This window comes from Moschus berezovskii, chromosome 19 (assembly GCF_049115385.1).
Source record: "Moschus berezovskii isolate FMDL1 chromosome 19, NW_MosBer_1.0, whole genome shotgun sequence".
NCBI classification, from domain to species: Eukaryota; Metazoa; Chordata; class Mammalia; order Artiodactyla; family Moschidae; genus Moschus; species Moschus berezovskii.
This window is the reverse complement of record NC_142478.1, coordinates 57,603,353-57,621,390: the sequence shown is the minus strand read 5'-3', so window position 1 is coordinate 57,621,390 and position 18,038 is coordinate 57,603,353. Positions and strand designations below refer to the sequence as shown.

General features: G+C 38.8%; 1 protein-coding gene across 1 annotated transcript in view; it reads left to right on the top strand.

Moving 5' to 3' along the window:
* Nucleotides 1-16,779, top strand: part of PPTC7 (protein phosphatase targeting COQ7) — a 44,403-nt gene extending 27,624 nt beyond the window's left edge. The window contains exons 2-6 of the mRNA XM_055405525.2: nucleotides 174-353; nucleotides 6,630-6,828; nucleotides 10,019-10,142; nucleotides 11,562-11,691; nucleotides 13,002-16,779. Coding sequence (XP_055261500.1) covers nucleotides 174-353; nucleotides 6,630-6,828; nucleotides 10,019-10,142; nucleotides 11,562-11,691; nucleotides 13,002-13,060 — 692 coding nt within the window. The 3' untranslated portion in view covers nucleotides 13,061-16,779. The remainder of the gene's footprint in view (nucleotides 1-173; nucleotides 354-6,629; nucleotides 6,829-10,018; nucleotides 10,143-11,561; nucleotides 11,692-13,001) is intronic.
* The last annotated feature ends 1,259 nt before the right edge of the window (nucleotides 16,780-18,038 follow it).

The following is an 18,038-nucleotide window of genomic DNA, read 5'->3' as shown; positions in this document are numbered from 1 at the left end:
GGCTTAGGAGTATTAGTGTATAATACATTAAACCTGACTGCTTTTTATTCCGAATCTCACGGTAAATTTATGTACTAGTATGTAGTAAAATTAGTAATTAGGAAGACAGGGTAAGAATTCCTGAGATGGTGATTAGGACTATCTTTTGACTGTAAATTTTTTTTTTTTTTTAGGGGTTGCAGATGGTGTAGGAGGATGGAGAGACTATGGTGTTGATCCTTCTCAGTTCTCAGGGACTTTAATGCGAACATGTGAACGGTTAGTAAAAGAAGGACGGTTTGTCCCGAGTAATCCCATTGGTATCCTCACCACAAGCTACTGTGAGTTGCTGCAAAATAAAGTACCTTTGCTTGGTAAGTACATATCCCATGTGTTTTCCTCTCTAAAGAAACCCCCCTGGTGGTTCAGATAGTAAAGAATCTGCCTGCAGTGCTGGAGACCCAGATTTGATCCCTGGGTTGGGAAGATCCCCTGGAGAAGGCAGTGGCTGTCCACTCCAGTATTCTTGCTGGAGAATCCCATGGACACAGGAGCCTGGTGGGCTTGCAAAGAGTCAGACACAACCGAGCAACTAACATTTAAAGAAGCCCAGGAGATGGTTAACAACAAAACCAAGAAAATCACTTAGCAACCTAGCTGTTTATTAGAGGCTCTTCCTGTTAAACAGTTTAATGGAGAAGCTATAGGCTACACCAGAATATTTAATACTGCTTGAGATAAGTACAGCCATTTTGGAAAACAGTTTAGAATTAAAGAATAAAGTTAAACACGAATAGATAATATGCCCCAAAAATTCAACTTCTGGGTCTTTACCTTGAACTAGTGCTGTGGTGCTGGAGAAGACTCTTGAGAGTCCCTTGGACTGCAAGGAGATCCAACCAGTCCATTCTAGAGGAGATCAATCCTGGGTGTTCATTGGAAGGACTGATGCTAAAGCTGAAACTCCAATACTTTGGCCACCTCATGCGACGAGTTGACTCACTGGAAAAGAGTCTGATGCTGGCAAAGGTTGGGGGCGGAAGGAGAAGGGGACGACAGAGAATGAGATGGCTGGATGGCATCACTGACTCGATGGACATGAGTTTGAGTGAACTCCAGGAGTTGATGATGGACAGGGAGGCCTCGCGTGCTGTGATTCATGAGGTCGCAAAGAGTCAGACACGACTGAGCGACTGAACTGAACTGAACTGAGAGAAGCTCTTGCACATCTGTGTGCAAAAAGCTCTTGCATATCAAGAGATGAGTACAAGAATATTCATTGTAACCTCATTTATAATAGCAGAAACCTGGGACCAACCTAAAAGTCATTTATAGAGTAAAATGCATCATGAAACAGAATGAGTTAAGGTTGCATGCAGTACTCAGGAACATGTTGTTGAGGAGAACGATGACTTTGCAGAATACCACCCACCAGTCTGAGTCCATAAATTTCAAATTCAGAAACATAAAACTGTATCATTTAGGGGTTCTAAAATATAAAAGAAGAAAGAAAAGCAAGTGGTTGTATAATTGGGTTAGTGATTCTTTCCCAGGGAGGAAGAAAGGGGATTGAGGTCCCACATATAAAGCTCAGTTCATTACTTGTGGGGAGTTCAGGTTGCAGATAGACTGCCCAGTTGCTCACAGTTAGCAGTTACATTAGTCTGTATAGAACCCTGTTAATCTTGTATTAGAAAATATACAAATATGTAGTGTTTGTTATATGGGATGCCAATGAAGCATCCTTTGGCCAAGCTTCTCCATTTGTTTGTTAAATGGTTTCTTGGGCACTTACCCAGCCTTCTAAGCAGACTGTCAGAAAGGGTGTTATTAAGTTTCTGCTAATTGCCAAGGCCCCCTCCCAGTCACCAAGCACATTTAAAATCAGCCTTCTCTTTTCAGTGTAAATGGAGATCTCCATTTTTGTAGAATTTTACCTTCAATTTGAAACCTTTGTAAGAAGGGGTTGTTTCCATCATGCTTCTGTCTTCTCTGTGCTGTGATTAATCTGCTTGTTCTCCTTCTAACTGAAGAGAAATCTTGTCTTGAGGTGTCAGTATACTACTTTGTCTTAATCTGCTATTTCGGACTTGCAGTCTTGAACTTCCCCGTTATCTTGAAGCATCCTAGATTCTATTTCTAGCACCTCTCTCTCTGTCAACTTTCCATATAACTTTAGGCAAATCACCTAACCTCTGACCCCCTTATTCATGTTAACTAGGTAAATCTTTTTTTGTGAAAAGCAGTGACTTAAAGCTTCTTACAGTACTCAGAAACATCTTAAGGGAAAAGAAGACACATTGCAGGGTACCATCTGTGGAGTCTGTAGACACGATACCAGGGGCCTGACTCCTTTACATTCCTGTGAGTCTTCTGCCAGTACCACTCCAGCCCCAATCCTGCAGTGCATGTACTAAATTATTGTGATTTGGAATAAACTGTTACAACCTATAACAACTGTCCTCATTTTGTGCTTTGAAAGCTTTGTTTTTTTGCTGAGTTTCTTCCTTATAACTGCTTTTCCCCCTATTCACCTTCATGTAACTTGAGATCTTAGTAGAATAAGTTTAAGGACATAAAAAAGGTTTTTTTATATTGAATGTTATAATTAACCGCTTTCTCCTAAAAGACATTTTGAAATATTCCTTTGTTACTATGTTTAACAACATATATACTTCTCTCTTACCTTATCTACATATCTGTAAGCTGTTTGTAACTAAAACTCAAGTATATTTTGGCAAAGGCAGGCTGCTGCATTTTACTGAACCTCAGCTGTAATTATAAATAATAACTTTATAAGATTAGGTAATCTTTTAGAAAAAATCTTACAACTTTGAAAAAGCATAATTCTAGTATAAAGGGATAGCTGTAACCACTTATTTCTTGAGAATTTCTATCACAGGCAAATTGTTTACGTATATTATTTTCTCAGAAACCCTTAAGTGGATTTAGGTCTTATGAAACCAACATATCTTAAGAATTTGAGGGGTTAATCCTTGTGAGGTTATCCCTTTCTTCCTTTGCTGCTCAAAATGCTTAACTGTAGTTTACAGAGTAAGGGCCATTTTATCATAAGGAATATGTTTGGGGACCTGTCTGGATTACTCATCTGAATATTCAACGTGGTTCTTAGCACTCTTTTCTTTCTTCTTTGCTTGTTTGTTCTTCATCAAACATGTAAGGATGAACTCTTCTCCCCATGTTAGACTGTCACGGCCTGAGCCGCTGTACTCATCAGCAATTTGAAGAGGCTCAGATGATTGTGTAAGGCCAAGCTTCCCCTCGTTGGCACTGCTTTGCATGTTAAAGCTTTGTCTGTCACTCACGAGGACCATTTTGATTCTAACACAGCGGGTGACTGCCACAAGGGTAGCAAAATGATAGCCTAGGTTTGTCAGTGAGTAATAATGAGTCAACATGAGTCCTTCCTGCAGCATCATCTTCAGGACTCTGCTTCTCATCTGTCATTTTTTTGTTCTCAGTTGAATTAATCCCATCAGCTTTCAAAAGATCTTTTGTGTGGTGGTTCTGTTAATGATGTAAATGATTGGATTTTTTTTGCTTTGGGTTAGGAGGGAGGGTAATTGGTGACTTTAGCTCTAATGTAAGCTATAGAATAGGTTCTCAGACAGCTTGACCAGTTAGTTACAATGCCTCTGTTTTTCTTTTCTTTGACATTTAATGGTTAGGGACTAGATAAATTTAGTTTTAACGTGTCAGATTTGTACCCGTGCATATACTGTAGATAACAAGGAAACAGAATTTCTGAACATTCGGTTCAGTTCAGTTCAGTTGCTCAGTCGTGTCCGACTCTTTGCGACCCCATGAACCACAGCACGCCAGGCCTCCCTGTCCATCACCAACTCCCGGAGTTCACTCAGACTCATGTCCATCGAGTCGGTGATGCCATCCAGCCATCTCATTCTCTGCCGTCCCCGTCTCCTCCTACCCCCAATCCCTCCTAGCATCAGACTCTTTTCCAGTGAGTCAACTCGTCGCATGAGGTGGCCAAAGTATTGGAGTTTCAGCTTTAGCATCAGTCCTTCCAATGAACACCCAGGATTGATCTCTTTTAGGATGGACTGGTTGGATTTCCTTGCAGTCCAAGGGACTCAAGAGTCTTCTCCAGCACCACAGTTCAAAAGCATCAATTCTTCGGCGATCAGCTTTCTTCACAGTCCAACTCTCACATCCATACATGACCACGGGAAAAACCATAGCCTTGACTAGACGGACCTTGGTTGGCAAAGTAATGTCTCTGCTATTTAATATGCTATCTAGGCTGGTCATAACTTTCCTTCCAAGGAGCAAGCGTCTTTTAATTTCATGGCTGCAATCAGCATCCGAAGTGATTTTGGAGCCCAAAAATATAAAGTCTGACACTGTTTCCACTGTTTCCCCATCTAATTCCCATGAAGTGATGGGACCAGATGCCATGATCTTCGTTTTCTGAATGTTGAGCTTCAAGCCAACCTTTTCACTCTCCTCTTTCACTTTCATCAAAAGGCCTTTGAGTTCCTCTTCACTTTCTGCCATAAGGGTGGTGTCATCTGCATATCTGAGATTACTGATATTTCTCCCGGCAATCTTGATTCCAGCTTGTGCTTCTTCCAGCCCAGCATTCCTCATGATGTACTCTGCATATAAGTTAAATAAGCAGGGTGACAATATACAACCTTGATATACTCCTTTTCCTATTTGGAACCAGTCTGTTGTTCCATGTCCAGTTCTAACTGAACATTACAGTGACACAAATGCTTATATTTAAGTGTTTTTAAATTAAGTTACACATTTTCATTAAGGAAACAGTAACAAAAATTTAAATTACTTATAATTTATTAAGAAAAGTATTGATTTTTTTAGTGATTATACTTTCTGACCTCTTTTCTTTGTGCATATAATAATAGTAACAGGAATTGAATCCACTGTGTGCTCACAGTAGCCCCAATGAGGTAGATTTGTAGGTGCTTTTATTCCCCATTTTGTTAGGAAGAAACTGAGGCCTAGAGAGAATAAGTGGTTTGCCCACGGCCACATCACATGACTAGAAAATGATAGTGCACTGGGATTTAACACAGCTGGTTCCACAGCCTGTTTATTTTCTTCTTTTTGCCCTTTAACTGTCATTTTAGCAGGTTAGCTTTTGCCTACATATTGTGCCTTTTAAAAAAAGATTACAGTAGATATTGGTGTTTCTGATGTACAGTTTGTTACATTTGGTATCACTTTTTAAAGGTAACTTTAATACAAGCTTGTAATATACTTGTTTCACTTATCTTTCATTTTCAAATATATTTCTCTCACAATTTTAGTTGCTGTCAAATAGCCAGCTAACACTTATTATTTGTTGTAAGTCTTTGACATGATTTAACTAATTTTATCTTACAAACAACTCTCTGAGGTAGTTACTGTTATCCCTGTTTTTATAGATGAGGAAACTAAGGCACAGACAGGTTACAAAATTTGTCCCAGGTCACACAGCTAGTAAGTGGCAGAGCTAGCATTAAGATGCAGGCAGACTGTCTCTAGAGTCTGTATTCCTAAGTATTATGTGATAGTGCATAGCCTTCCATTGTATGGATGAGCTGTAATTTATATAACCACCCCTTAATTTTAGATGTTGAGGTTGTTTCCAGTTCTTTGTGATCTTATACAGTGTTTTGTCCTTAAGTCTCGTTTGCATCTCTATTTTCTTATAATAAGCCCTCACAAATGGAATTGTTAGGTCAAAGGGTATGTACATTTTTTCAGGGCAATATTGTCCTTAGAAAGATTTATTTAAGTTTTACTCTCATCACCATGGAATGAGAGTGACCACTTTCCCTATACTAGTGCAGTGATCATTTAAAATAAAATATTTACAGACCATTTACATGGTTGTTGAACTGCTTATTTTTTCAATTTTGCCATTTTCTGTAGGTATAGGTTGAAATTTTAGCATTTGAAAGCAATCTCACTAACTGTATTACCAACTTCAGGCTGAGAAAGGTCCTGTGAGCTGTGTGCTACAAAGGTACACAGAAGCTTCTGCTTGGAATTTTCCCTCTAAATGTTAGTAGTCTCTGTAAAGTGAACAGGTTGATTCCCCACCCATGAAACTTGGTCTTGTTACTCCATAGTGAGTCTGCAATAAAAGTTTTTCATGACCTCAGCAGATGGAAATCCTGTTAAAAATTGAAGTTACATGCCCTGTCTTAAATGTTAGTGAATTTCACAGGGACGGCTTTCTGCCAGTGACTAATGAAAAATGTCATGGAAACGTGACATTCTCATTTTGGCATTTAAGTATTAAAACTTAGTATCTCAACAACATCCTTTTGAGAATTTGGCATAGATTATAGCACTATTGAAATGAAATAATGTGGTTAAATATCAGCCATTTTTATTATTTCTTATCTCTGCAAGTAGAAGAGTCCAGATCATCAGTGGCCCACTTTGTATGTGTAGTATAAATCCCTTTTTCTCTCCCCATTGTTTTGATCATGATCAGGTTACTACTGACATGGGTATGGAGCCGTAACTAAAAAGGACCCATTTAGGCAAAGGAGGTTCATGTTATGGTATGTTGCTCTTCAGGATGATATGATAAAAATGTGTATGCCGAGATGGTCTGGGAAGAGAAAATAAATGGACATTGTTTTTGTTTCTAGGTAGCAGTACTGCCTGCATCGTGGTGCTGGACAGAACTAGCCACCGCTTACACACAGCAAACCTGGGTGACTCAGGCTTTCTGGTTGTCAGGGGTGGGGAAGTTGTGCACCGATCAGATGAGCAGCAGCATTACTTCAACACTCCATTCCAGCTCTCAATCGCGCCCCCCGAAGCCGAGGGAGTTGTCTTGAGTGACAGGTAATCTCCCCTCTCTCACCAACAGGTTCCCTCTGATTCCCCTTAACTAGGCTTTTGGAGATGGGCATTTTCCATTCTCACATGAGAAGAGAAGACACATTGAAAACCTTTTAGTCTGACATCGAAAGATATTCTGCTTGAACTTGATTTCCAGCCAAGTTGAATTCTGATAAACACCTAGTAATTTGACCTGACTGTGAAAATACTATTTCAAGCTTATAGAATATCAGGTCTTCATACCAAGATCCCATGGTACATACAGTTGTATTTGTTAAGTAGTGCTGGAAAAATGAATCATTGTTCATGTGTGCCATGCCATATACAAAATTTTGCATATGTTATTAGGGAAGAATGCAAATATAAGACATCTGCTTTATTTATCAGAATAACTTCCTGATTCTCAGAGCTACCTATAATGTGCATCAGGTGGAACTTGCTGAACTTGTCAGGCAAAGTTAACTTGCAGAAAATGGACTTAAAGGTGGTCTTGGGAATATTCTCTGATGGTGCTCTTGAGATGTGTACTTATTTTTCTTTCATCACCTTCTCAGTTCATTTTAAACTATTAAGACCTTTCCAGGACAAGTAGTACTTTTTTAAATCAACTTTTATAGTTTATCTTTTCTCAGATCAGAGTACAGAGTAATACTAAGACAGTCTCAGATTTCACTGCCTTTAACAACCTTATAGGGCTTGACACAAACATTGTTGGCAGTTCATAAATGTGGTAAAATGGGAAGTGAACCTGTTGTAAAAGTAGAAGCATCCTAGCAAATACAGATTGTCTCTACTTAATAGTTCTTATTAGGCCAAATCTGAGGCCCAAACTAAGGTAAAATGATGATTAGTGCCATCTTTTAACTAGAATGAACATATTATATAAGTGCTCCATATTACCCATCTAAAATCTATTGCTGACTCCTACAGAGAGGGAAGCATTTTTTTTTACTTTCAGAGTAAGGCAGATTACCATAATTGGAAGAAAATTTGATTATAGGCCCTTCTTCAGTTGGCTGTAATAGCACGTCGATATTAGTCACATTGGAGTGAGGCAAATTCAGAACCCCAAGACCTTAGTAAATGTCAAGTTCAGCTAACAGTTTTTGGAGAAACAGTGTTTTTAATTTTCCTTTATTTGATCCTTGTTGTTTTGGCTTCCCAGTGCTAGAGCGGCCCTGTGGTACCTCACACGCTATCTTTGGGACAGTTTGGTCAGGGCAGCACTTGGCCTGTCCTGCCAGTGAGGTGGAGGTTGCTTCCCCTGGAGCCCAGAGACAGTTTGCTAGCATGTGATTGCAGCTCGTGTTTCAGTGCAGTCAAAAGTTTCCAGCAGCACAGTATGTTCAATCAAAATGGGCAAAACTGCAGCTGGCAGAACACCAAGCTCATGGGTGGGAGTGCTAGGAGAAGAGGACGAACTGTCCAATGGCAGCGAGTCTCTCACAGGCAGCATAGCAAAAGACACTCCTGGGGAAAGAAAAACCTCAGCATAAAATAGAGCTTCAGTGCCAACCTGGTCATTAATCTAAACTTCTGGAGTCTGATTCGTTTCCAGAGGCTGAGCAAATGTGCAGTGTCTTGTGTTGTTTCTCTTTATTCCGTGGAAGAAGTCGACCTGGTTTCTACCAGTTTATAGTCTGTTTTAGTGTGTGTCTTTTTTTTTCCTCTTGGCTGCTTGTTATCTCCTTTGTTACCAGTCTTTCTTATCTATAAAATATTATTTTAACCTTAACTTACAAATTTCCTTTAATAGCTGTTTTGACAACAAGTATTGTTGTTGTTAAAACAGCTATGTCATTGTGTAAATGTATAAGTGAAAGCTAGTTTGTTCCTTGTCAGAAGAAGCCCGTTACAGAACTTTTAGGTGTGGTGCTGCTTTCCTCAGTCAACAGAAGACAAACTAGAAATTTTCTTAGGGTAAATCCCCAGCAGGCATGGGTAGGCTGTTTGTTTTTATGTTTTCCCTTTACAAATTTTATAATATATCACTTAAACAATTTAGTTTTTTTTTTGTGTGTGTGAGGCTTAAGCTGCTTTGGTTCTGGCCCCTCCCTTCTGGGTCTGTGTATGAATTTTTTCCTGGCTCTTATTCCCTAATTACACGTTAAGGCAGATTATCAGATATCTCACCTTTCCCTCACCTTGGAGGCCTGGAAGTGGTAGAGCTGGCCTTTCAAAATGGCTGAGAACCAGTCTCCAAGGGGGCCATGAACTCTTTGAATATATTATCTTCTCTTTTTCTCCCCACCTGGGCTTCTGTTTTCTTCAGGTAAGTCTCCCCTCTATCTTTTTAAAAAAGTTTTGCACAGATGTAATGAAAAATCTACCACCTGTCCTCAGAGGCAGCCAGTTATGTTTCTTTGAATCCTTCCAGATTTATTCTCTGCATGTAGAAGCGCCTATATATATAGATCTTTCTTTCTCACACACACAGTACCTTGTTCTTTTCATTAACAATACTGAGTCTTTACTCAAATTGGAGGGTTAATTACTGTGATTCTTCATTCATTAACTATTTCTTGAAGACGTATTGTGTGCCAGAAGATCTTATAAATAAGTAACCTGTGCATGATGAGAACTTTGTAAGCCCCGAGAGACACAGTCTTTACTCTGCCAGAGTAAGGGTGATTTATTAATACTGATTTGGTGTTACTAGTAATATACTAGTAATTACTAGTATTATAGTAAGAAATACCATTGTAGGTATTTCACATGAATTAATTCTTATAGGACTTGCATGTGCTCCTGCATAGTGCTCATTTATTCCACTAGAATACAGCCTCCAAATTCAAGCCTGCAGGGAAACTGATGAGTGGAAAGTGAGTAAGAGAGGATGGAATTTGGCACTAAAGAATTAGGAAACAAAGACTCATTTCCACTAGGATTCTAGCGGCATTTTAGTGTCTGACTCAGAAAAGAACCTTCCGCCTTTTAAAGCACATGTGACTAATCATCAAACTCAGTTTTACTTGATAGTTTTTGTTAAGCTTTTGAAAGGTTTATATCAGAGCTTTCAGTTAATTGTTTTCAACGTTAGGAATTTCAGAATAGTGGTTTTTATTATTGACTGCTACTATAAATTAATTTTCCTTAAAACCTCATTATATTGTAGCATTGTCCCCATTGGAAACTTTTAACAGTATCTCTAAAGGACTTTGCTAACTTTGCCCCTACCCTGTCTTTGTCACAGCCCAGACGCCGCTGATAGCACATCTTTTGATGTCCAGTTAGGGGACATTATCCTGACAGCGACAGATGGACTCTTTGACAACATGCCTGACTATATGATCCTTCAGGAGCTAAAAAAGTTAAAGGTAATTAACTCAAAGGTGGGCCTTTAGAAACAGTGACCCTCCCTGGGCAGCCAAGTTTTTTTTATTAATTCAATTGCATAAGCTCTTTTTGTAGTTTTAGAAAGGACTGCTTTGTGAATTTAGGAAAATGAGAATGGTTTTGATCTTGTTCTAAACAATTGTAGACAGAAATATTCTCAATTGGAAAACCTGAGGAAAATAGAGGCTTCTCATCCAAGCCTCTCTTTAGTAGGGTGGTAAAGGTAGGAAAAACCCCAATGGGATATTTCTTGTTTGTGTTTTTAATTGTGTTTTAATGGTATTTGATGGTTATCTTTGGTTGCTGGTTATCTTTTTCATTAAGTCTCATAACAAACCAAGCAGGTATTGAGGCTGGAAAAGATAGGAAATCATCATACCAGAGCCAGCCAAGGCAGCAGCCACGGGTAGCAGGCAGCTAGGGGCCTTGATGTGATCTGAGCTGTCACCAGTAACGAAACAGTTCAGACTTGGCCCATACAGTGAGTGGAAGGAAGTGAAAGCCAGTCTGCATATTCTCCTGGCTTTGTAAAGTACTGACTTGGGGGATTGATCTTTTCTCCTGTTTTTACCACTAACCAGTATGACCTTGAGTTTTCTAAACTTTCTTAGCAGTGTTTTTCTCACCTGTAAAATAGGGGTGGGATGTTTCAAAGACCCTGTTTTGTAGGGCTGTGGTGAGGATGAACCAAGACCATGCACTGGAAATCCTTAACACCGTGCTTTGCCTGTGGAGCTTAGGAAGGGTCAGGTGCTGACACTTGCTGGCACTGTGCCATGTGTGTAACAGAATGAGAGGCAGAAATGACACATTCCCTGACCTTGTGGGGCTTACGTTCTAGTGGAGCAAGACAGAGAATACAGAGAAAGACAGAACAAAAATAGTGTTGTTGCTAAATAAAAAGAAGAAAAATAAAGCATGGAGAAGAAATAGAGAATAGAGAGGGCTTTTCAGTGGGGCAACTGGCAGCATTTACTTGGAGAGCAAGCACACTGCGCTTGGCTAGGGGTGCGTTCCCAAGCAGGGAGACTTTTGAGGTCATCCTAAAATGCTATCAAAATCCTCCCCTTCAGTCCCATCCCATTTTAGCAAGAATGCCTTAAGAATTTCAAATGGGGTGGGGGGGAAGATTCGAAAATTCAAACTTCAGGACCCAAGGCCATCCTCGCAAAGAACTTTCTCATTGACGTGCTATGCAGGCAGCACTGGTGATCTCGTTCATTTTAGTCAAGGAATTATGTTCCAGTGTCTTCTCTATCTGGAGTAAAACTTAAATGGTGGAAACTATGATTAGATAAATATTACTGTCTTAAAAAGTAATGTTTGCAAGTGATGTTTACTTGCGTGTAGAAATCATGTGAGGCATTTTGGTAAAAATAACCCTCGTATTTCCGTATTAGAATTCAAATTATGAGAGTATACAACAGACGGCAAGAAGCATTGCTGAGCAAGCTCATGAGCTGGCCTATGACCCAAATTATATGTCACCTTTTGCACAGTTTGCATGTGACAACGGATTGAATGTGAGAGGTAAGCATTCTTTGGGAAGTTCATAAGGACTAATTGGGGGCATAAGGGATGGAAGCATTCTGGGCTGTGTGTGAGGCCAGCTGCTGCACTGGGGTAAGACTGCTGAGGGGTCCTCTCCCAGCTGTGAGCCTGTGACTTTGAACAAGGTCAGCAGACCCGAACACTGGAGGACAACAAGTGCATGTGTTCCCTACAGAGGTGCCCTTCAGAACTGCACTTCATTGGCTGCAGAGGCAGGTGGAACCTGAAGCCCTTTATCGCCGCCAATGCTCTGCTTGGACCCAAGCCCAGAAAACCTCCGAGCTCTGCCTGGAGGGCCTGGACATTCCTAATGGTTTAAACATTCTGCCCTTCACAAATCTGACATTTCACTTCTCCCTTCCTCTGGCTTTGTGGGACTCATTCACAGTATTTGTCTACCAAATTGCTACAGCAAGTTTTTTGTTTATTAATTTTTATTAATTATAATTAATTGCTTTACAGTGTTGTGTTAGTTTCTGTGGTACAGCAAAGTGAATCAGCCATATGTCCCCTTTTTTGGATTTCCTTTCTATTTAGGTCACCACAGAGCACTGAGTATTCCCCTGTGCTATGCAGTAGGTTCTCATTAGTTATCTGTTTTATGCATAGCAGTGTGTATATGTCAATCCTAGTCTCCCAATTCATCCCACCTGCCTCTGTAGGATGTTTTGATAAGGGAAGACTCTCCTTGCCTAGAGTCTTCCTTTCTACTGAGCAATGTGTAACTTTGGCAGCAGGCCAATAGCTCAGCTTTGAGCTTGGATAACATGTTGGTGCTAGCATATCAGCACTTGTAGAGTTGGTCAGTTTCTTGCAGGTATAATATTGTGACACGTAAAGCATTTCTTAGCTGTCTGGGAAATAATAGAAAAAAAGCACATGCCATAGCTGTTTGCCAGATTAGACTATAAGACTATCAACTAGTTTCAAAACATTGGGTATGTTTTTCCAAATTAGGATTAAGGGGGTAGAACATAGAACTTTCTTGTCAGGCAGAATAACTCTTAGCAACATTTTGTCTTTATTGTGATTGATATACACAGAGGATGTGGTGGTGGCCATTTTAACAAAACTCCTATTGTAAAGAAGCAGAGAGGATTTTTTTTAAGCTTCAATTAAATTAGATGTAATTTCTTGGTGTGTTTTAACTATCGATTTTTTTCCCCTTTTTTTCTACTAGAGTATATTGACAAACCTATTTGTCTCCTAGTACTTACTTATTTAGGCTTACATTTTTTTATTGATTTTTCCTTTTAAAATGTATGAATACATTTTCATTTTCATTGTAGGTGGAAAGCCAGATGATATCACCGTCCTTCTCTCAATAGTGGCTGAGTATACAGACTGACTCACCGAGGTGTCGACTCCTGCCTCCCAAATTCTCCCCTGCCGTGTGTGCTGATCCTGCTGGCAGGACCATGTTTCTTTGCCACTGATCTCAATGGCCAGTGATGTAAACCTTTTGCCTGTATTTTTGAGATCCTTGTTGAGAACCACTACTGTCATTCTACTGCTCATATCTGCCAGCAACATTTGAAGAAAATCAAGATCTGAAGATTGGCCTTCACATTGTCCTTTCCATGATGGGATGGATGTTTTCAAAGCCAAAATGACTATTACTTTTTGAAAACGGTTGAAGTATTGAAAATGAGTAATATTGGTAAAGTGAATTCAAAATTACAGTGTGTAAAAGGGATTTTAAAAGTCTGACAAATTGTATGTTATGATACATCTACTAGAAACATACTCATCAAATGATGCGTTACACGTGTACTATACAGTCTGTGTTATGATTGAGTGTGGCTTTATGTTTTCATTATAAACTCCTATTTTTCAGGGGCTTATAATTTTGCTCTAAAACATTGCTCTGGATTATAAAATCTTGATCTTGGGAGCTTTTTTGTTTTTTTGCAGGTTGAAAGAAAAATTCAGTTTAGTTCTATGGATGCAAATGTTTCATGGTTTTTAAAAGATGCTTAATTGTGCTCCTGTGATGAAAGTTTCAGCATTTTAGTGCAAAACACAGGCTGGTGGCTTATCTGCAGGAGGGGTTGGGGAGACTCCTTACCAGAATTTTTTAATGGAATATTATTCAAGGTTATAAAATTCCTCAAGGCCTAGGTATTTAATGTTGCAGCTGAAATTCCTCCCAGCTGTCTGGTATGATTCCCCCATGTGAGAGCTCTAGGCCCACAGGCCTGAAGGGTTGAGAATAGACAGCTCTGACTTTGAATTTTGTTGGCCTATCAGATCATGCTACCCCTCATGTCTTAGACCTGTCATTAGTAGCCTTGCTTTCTGTAGAGCGTGTACCAAATTCAGGGAGTCCATGTGAAAGAGCACCATGGGCAGTGGCACAAGAGTCCACGAGGAAGATGTCTAGTGATGATCTGACATTTGCATTTGCCCTCCACAGAAATTTAGGGGTTTCCAAATCAAGCTTAATGTTTACAGTTTCCAAATAGCCATCTTGCAGTGTATAGTTTTCCTATAAAATTACCCCGTATTCAGTTTTTCCATTATCTGCAAGCTCAAAGTTATTTTTAAGGTTTGTGTACAAGTCGACTGCTGTAAAGATATATATTTTGGGGTCAGTTTTTTTCCTTCATTAACTTGGTGGTAGAAGAATATATATACTTAGAAATCCTTAAATTAAAGCCATGTTTTATATATAAGTCAGGTAACATTGGTGTATAGATAAGAATGCAATTAAACCTGATGAGAATCTACTTGAGGAGAACATAGAAAGTCTCTTTCTCTAAAGGAGATACTTACTCCCTGGTTTATTGCATTAAAACTTATGTTTGAGGTTACCTCAACTTGTTTTAAAAAGATTTTGTTTTGTGAATTTGTACTGTATATTTGAGTAACTGTCAAGCTTGTTTTATTTAAAATTGTTTAACATGTACCATGTACATGTCATTACTATATTTCAATGCATCATGCTTGTAACAGGCATTTCATTTATAATAAGAATGAGTTATTCATTTGTAAGCCGTTCAGTAATTTATCTACTATTCCTAAATTGGCATAATGTTTAGATACCTATTTTGAATCACGTTTAATTATTTGTCAGAATGCCTTAACTACCCTAACTTGACAAAACAGAATTTGGTAAAGGAGATTGGGGGGTGGGGTAGGGAGTGGAGAGAGACTGTTCAAATGAGAACCCATTGTGCTGTGATAATACAGGCGGGTGAGTGGCAAGTGGCAGGGTATTTATTTTGCACAAACTATTTGCAGTCTTTCTGTATTTAAAAAGTAAAGAAAGTTGCATCCAGAAAGGTTTTGTTGGAAGGAATACATTTACACTTGGATTGACAACTCCAGTTCTTTTGTTGGTTTTTTAATTATTTCTGGTCAGAGGCATGGAGCCTTATGATCCAGGTATATTTTGTATTCATTTTCCATTGCATACATTTAATTCCTGGTAAGAGCAGTGCTGGTCAAGTCACTGGCTTTTCTCTGCACTCATCTAAAACTCATCAAACACCGTCTTCATAAAGGTAGATTGATGGTATTTTTACACAACTCATTTAATCAACTTAGTATTTTTTGAGAAATGATTGTTAGAAATTGACATGTTTCAGTGATGTTGAAAACAGTGGGACAAGAATTGAGTTTCACAGGGGAATTGACTTTGGACCTGGCCTGTAGATTAGGGACGCAAAATATTTTCTGTTTTTTCCCCCCTGCCCTTTTTGTGTTATGCACTTAATTTTATGACTTTGGGGGTCTGTCGGAGTGCTGTTTAACAACTCTCCTACTCTCAATGATCAGAGGCTGTGTAGGTACCCATACTGGACTTTTCCAGGCCACAGGACCCAAGTCTGTGGGGTGTGCCTGACATATACCACTTGGTGGGTCTAATTCTAACCTTGACGTGTTAATTGTACTTTAAATCAAGCAGTGTAAACACACAACATTTGCCTCGTGTAGTGGACTTTTATAACAAAAGAGAATTTGGATTTCTAATTTACAAATGGCAAATTATTTATCCCTCTCTGGATGCACCAAAGACCAGTAAAGTTTATAGCTTTTCCATCTATATTTATAAAGCAATACTGTATTATAAAAATCAATATTTTTATCACATGCTTGAAATTTTTATTTTGTTCTGTTTTAAAGTGTGCACTCTAAACATATCAGAACCTTATTTCTTCCTGTGAACTTAGGCTGCCTGCGCACAAAAAAAAAAAATTACCGAATGGATATGCAGTAGAGTCCATAGGCTCTTAAAACTGAAAGAAGAAATGAGGTTGGGAGAACAAGTTCTTTGTCCTGAATTACTGTACTGGCTTGACACGGTTGATGGGTACTAAATCACAAAAGAATCCATTCCAGTCGTGCATGTCTGGGGGTTGGGCTGTGACTAGATTTAGAAAATAGACTTCAGGCTTTGCATGGTGGGCAGGTATCTTATCCCATCAGTTGCATTTGTTCTGGGTAGAACAGTAGCTTTCAGTACCACCTTCAGTACCACCAACGTACCACATCAAGTAACAAGGCAGGAATTGTGGGAATTCACTGAGTCAGTTTTGAGCATTTTGGAGATTGTAAACAAGATTGGCTAGAACTGTAAATGTTTGTACTTTTTTAAGTTCATGGTTCCTTGTCACCTATATCAGCTATCTTTGGTAGAAGCTACAGCATCCAATTTTCCCGGAAACTATCACATTTGTGCATTTAACAAATTTTGCAGTAGCAAAAAAACACCAAATCTGCTTATAAAACAACATTTGGAACAGAAAACATTTGGATTCCACTTGTTTAAAAAAAAAATTATTTGCGAAATTGCGCTTCTTAGTTAAAAATCAGCAGTTGTCCATGTCAGAATTTTAACTGTAAGCAGGTAGTTGTGGCAAAGGTGGCTAAACAATGAAGCAAGTCTGAATTTGTGTATACTAATGAGCTGCTTTTTTCTGTTGAGACTATCATTATTTGTCTTATTACCCAAGAGGCAATGACCTGAATTGGATGTCTGAAGTATAACTTATGCAGGAATAGTTCTGTAAATACATTTAAATAAACTGTAAAGATATTTAATAAATATAGTATTTATACTAATCTGTGTACTCCATTTAATTTGAATAGTAACAAGACACTGGCCTTGACATTGAGTTTGTTGGTCTCTATCAGGTCCTCATTTCCAAGCCTCTCAGTCTAGCAGTGACTCCATACTTTGTGGCTATCATTTCTGTCTTTAACTAGTTCATCGCTAAGGCTCTTTTTCACCAGCTGATTTACTACATCAGTTTAGCTTCCTCAAAAATGAATCAAAATGGATTAATCATTGTAACATATGGCTGTTGTCCCAGCTGGGAAAACTTTTGCATCTTTTAAATGGTATGGGAAGTCACACACAAATCTGGTGTCATTTAAATTTAGCATTCTGTATCCAAATTCTAAAACCCAAGCTATATACAACTTGACAGTGTAACTATCTTTTACAGACCAGCGCTGAATCTAGGTGATCACTGATGATGACGCCTTCACAGGCTAAACTGCCCTGGCCCATTTCAGTGAGTGAATCAGAAACTTCATCCTCAGTGAGGAGACCTACACTTACTCTTCTGCATTTGTTAGGAATATGTGTAATTCATTGTTAATCATCAGTGTAAACAAAAGATACATAAATCTTTAGCCTACAATGTGGAATTATGTGGGCATTGCTGATTTCCACAAAAAGCTTGGTGAAAGCCCATTTTCATTCACTGAAGAACATTTTGGGATGAACTTGATTGAGTTTTTATTAGGTTATTGTGGGTAGTTCTGACTCATCACCAAGCTACATGAACCAGACTCATTCTGGTTTTAGTTCGAGCTCTGTTCACAGTTCTAAAGTTTACTAATCCACTCAGCCACCTTTGTTTTGTTAATCCTCACAAAATCTAAAACACAATTGCTTGCCAGTTAATATTTCCTTGTGATTTGATGGTTTCACAGACTTAACAATAAGGTGTTACAGAAGTCTAGTTTGTCAGGTTATAACTGACTATAAACAGGTTTAGGGGAGGGAGAGGCATACATCATAAGATGTTACATAACAATGTTATTGTGTCATTGTTTAGCTTGTGCAGGTAAGAAGCTAATTCTTAAAGAGGCAAAGAACAGAGACATTAATCTTCCCCCTCATTCCACTCCAGACCCAGGCTCTCTTGGTAGTGGAGGCTGCTGTTCTATGTCAGCTAATACAGAAATAATTTTTTGGCATCCCTTCCATTCTTTCCTGCATCACACTGCAAAGTTTTTAAATCACATTATTTAACTTAAATTCTTAACAAAATATAAGCAATGGAGAAAAAGCTGGGTTTTTTTGCCATTTA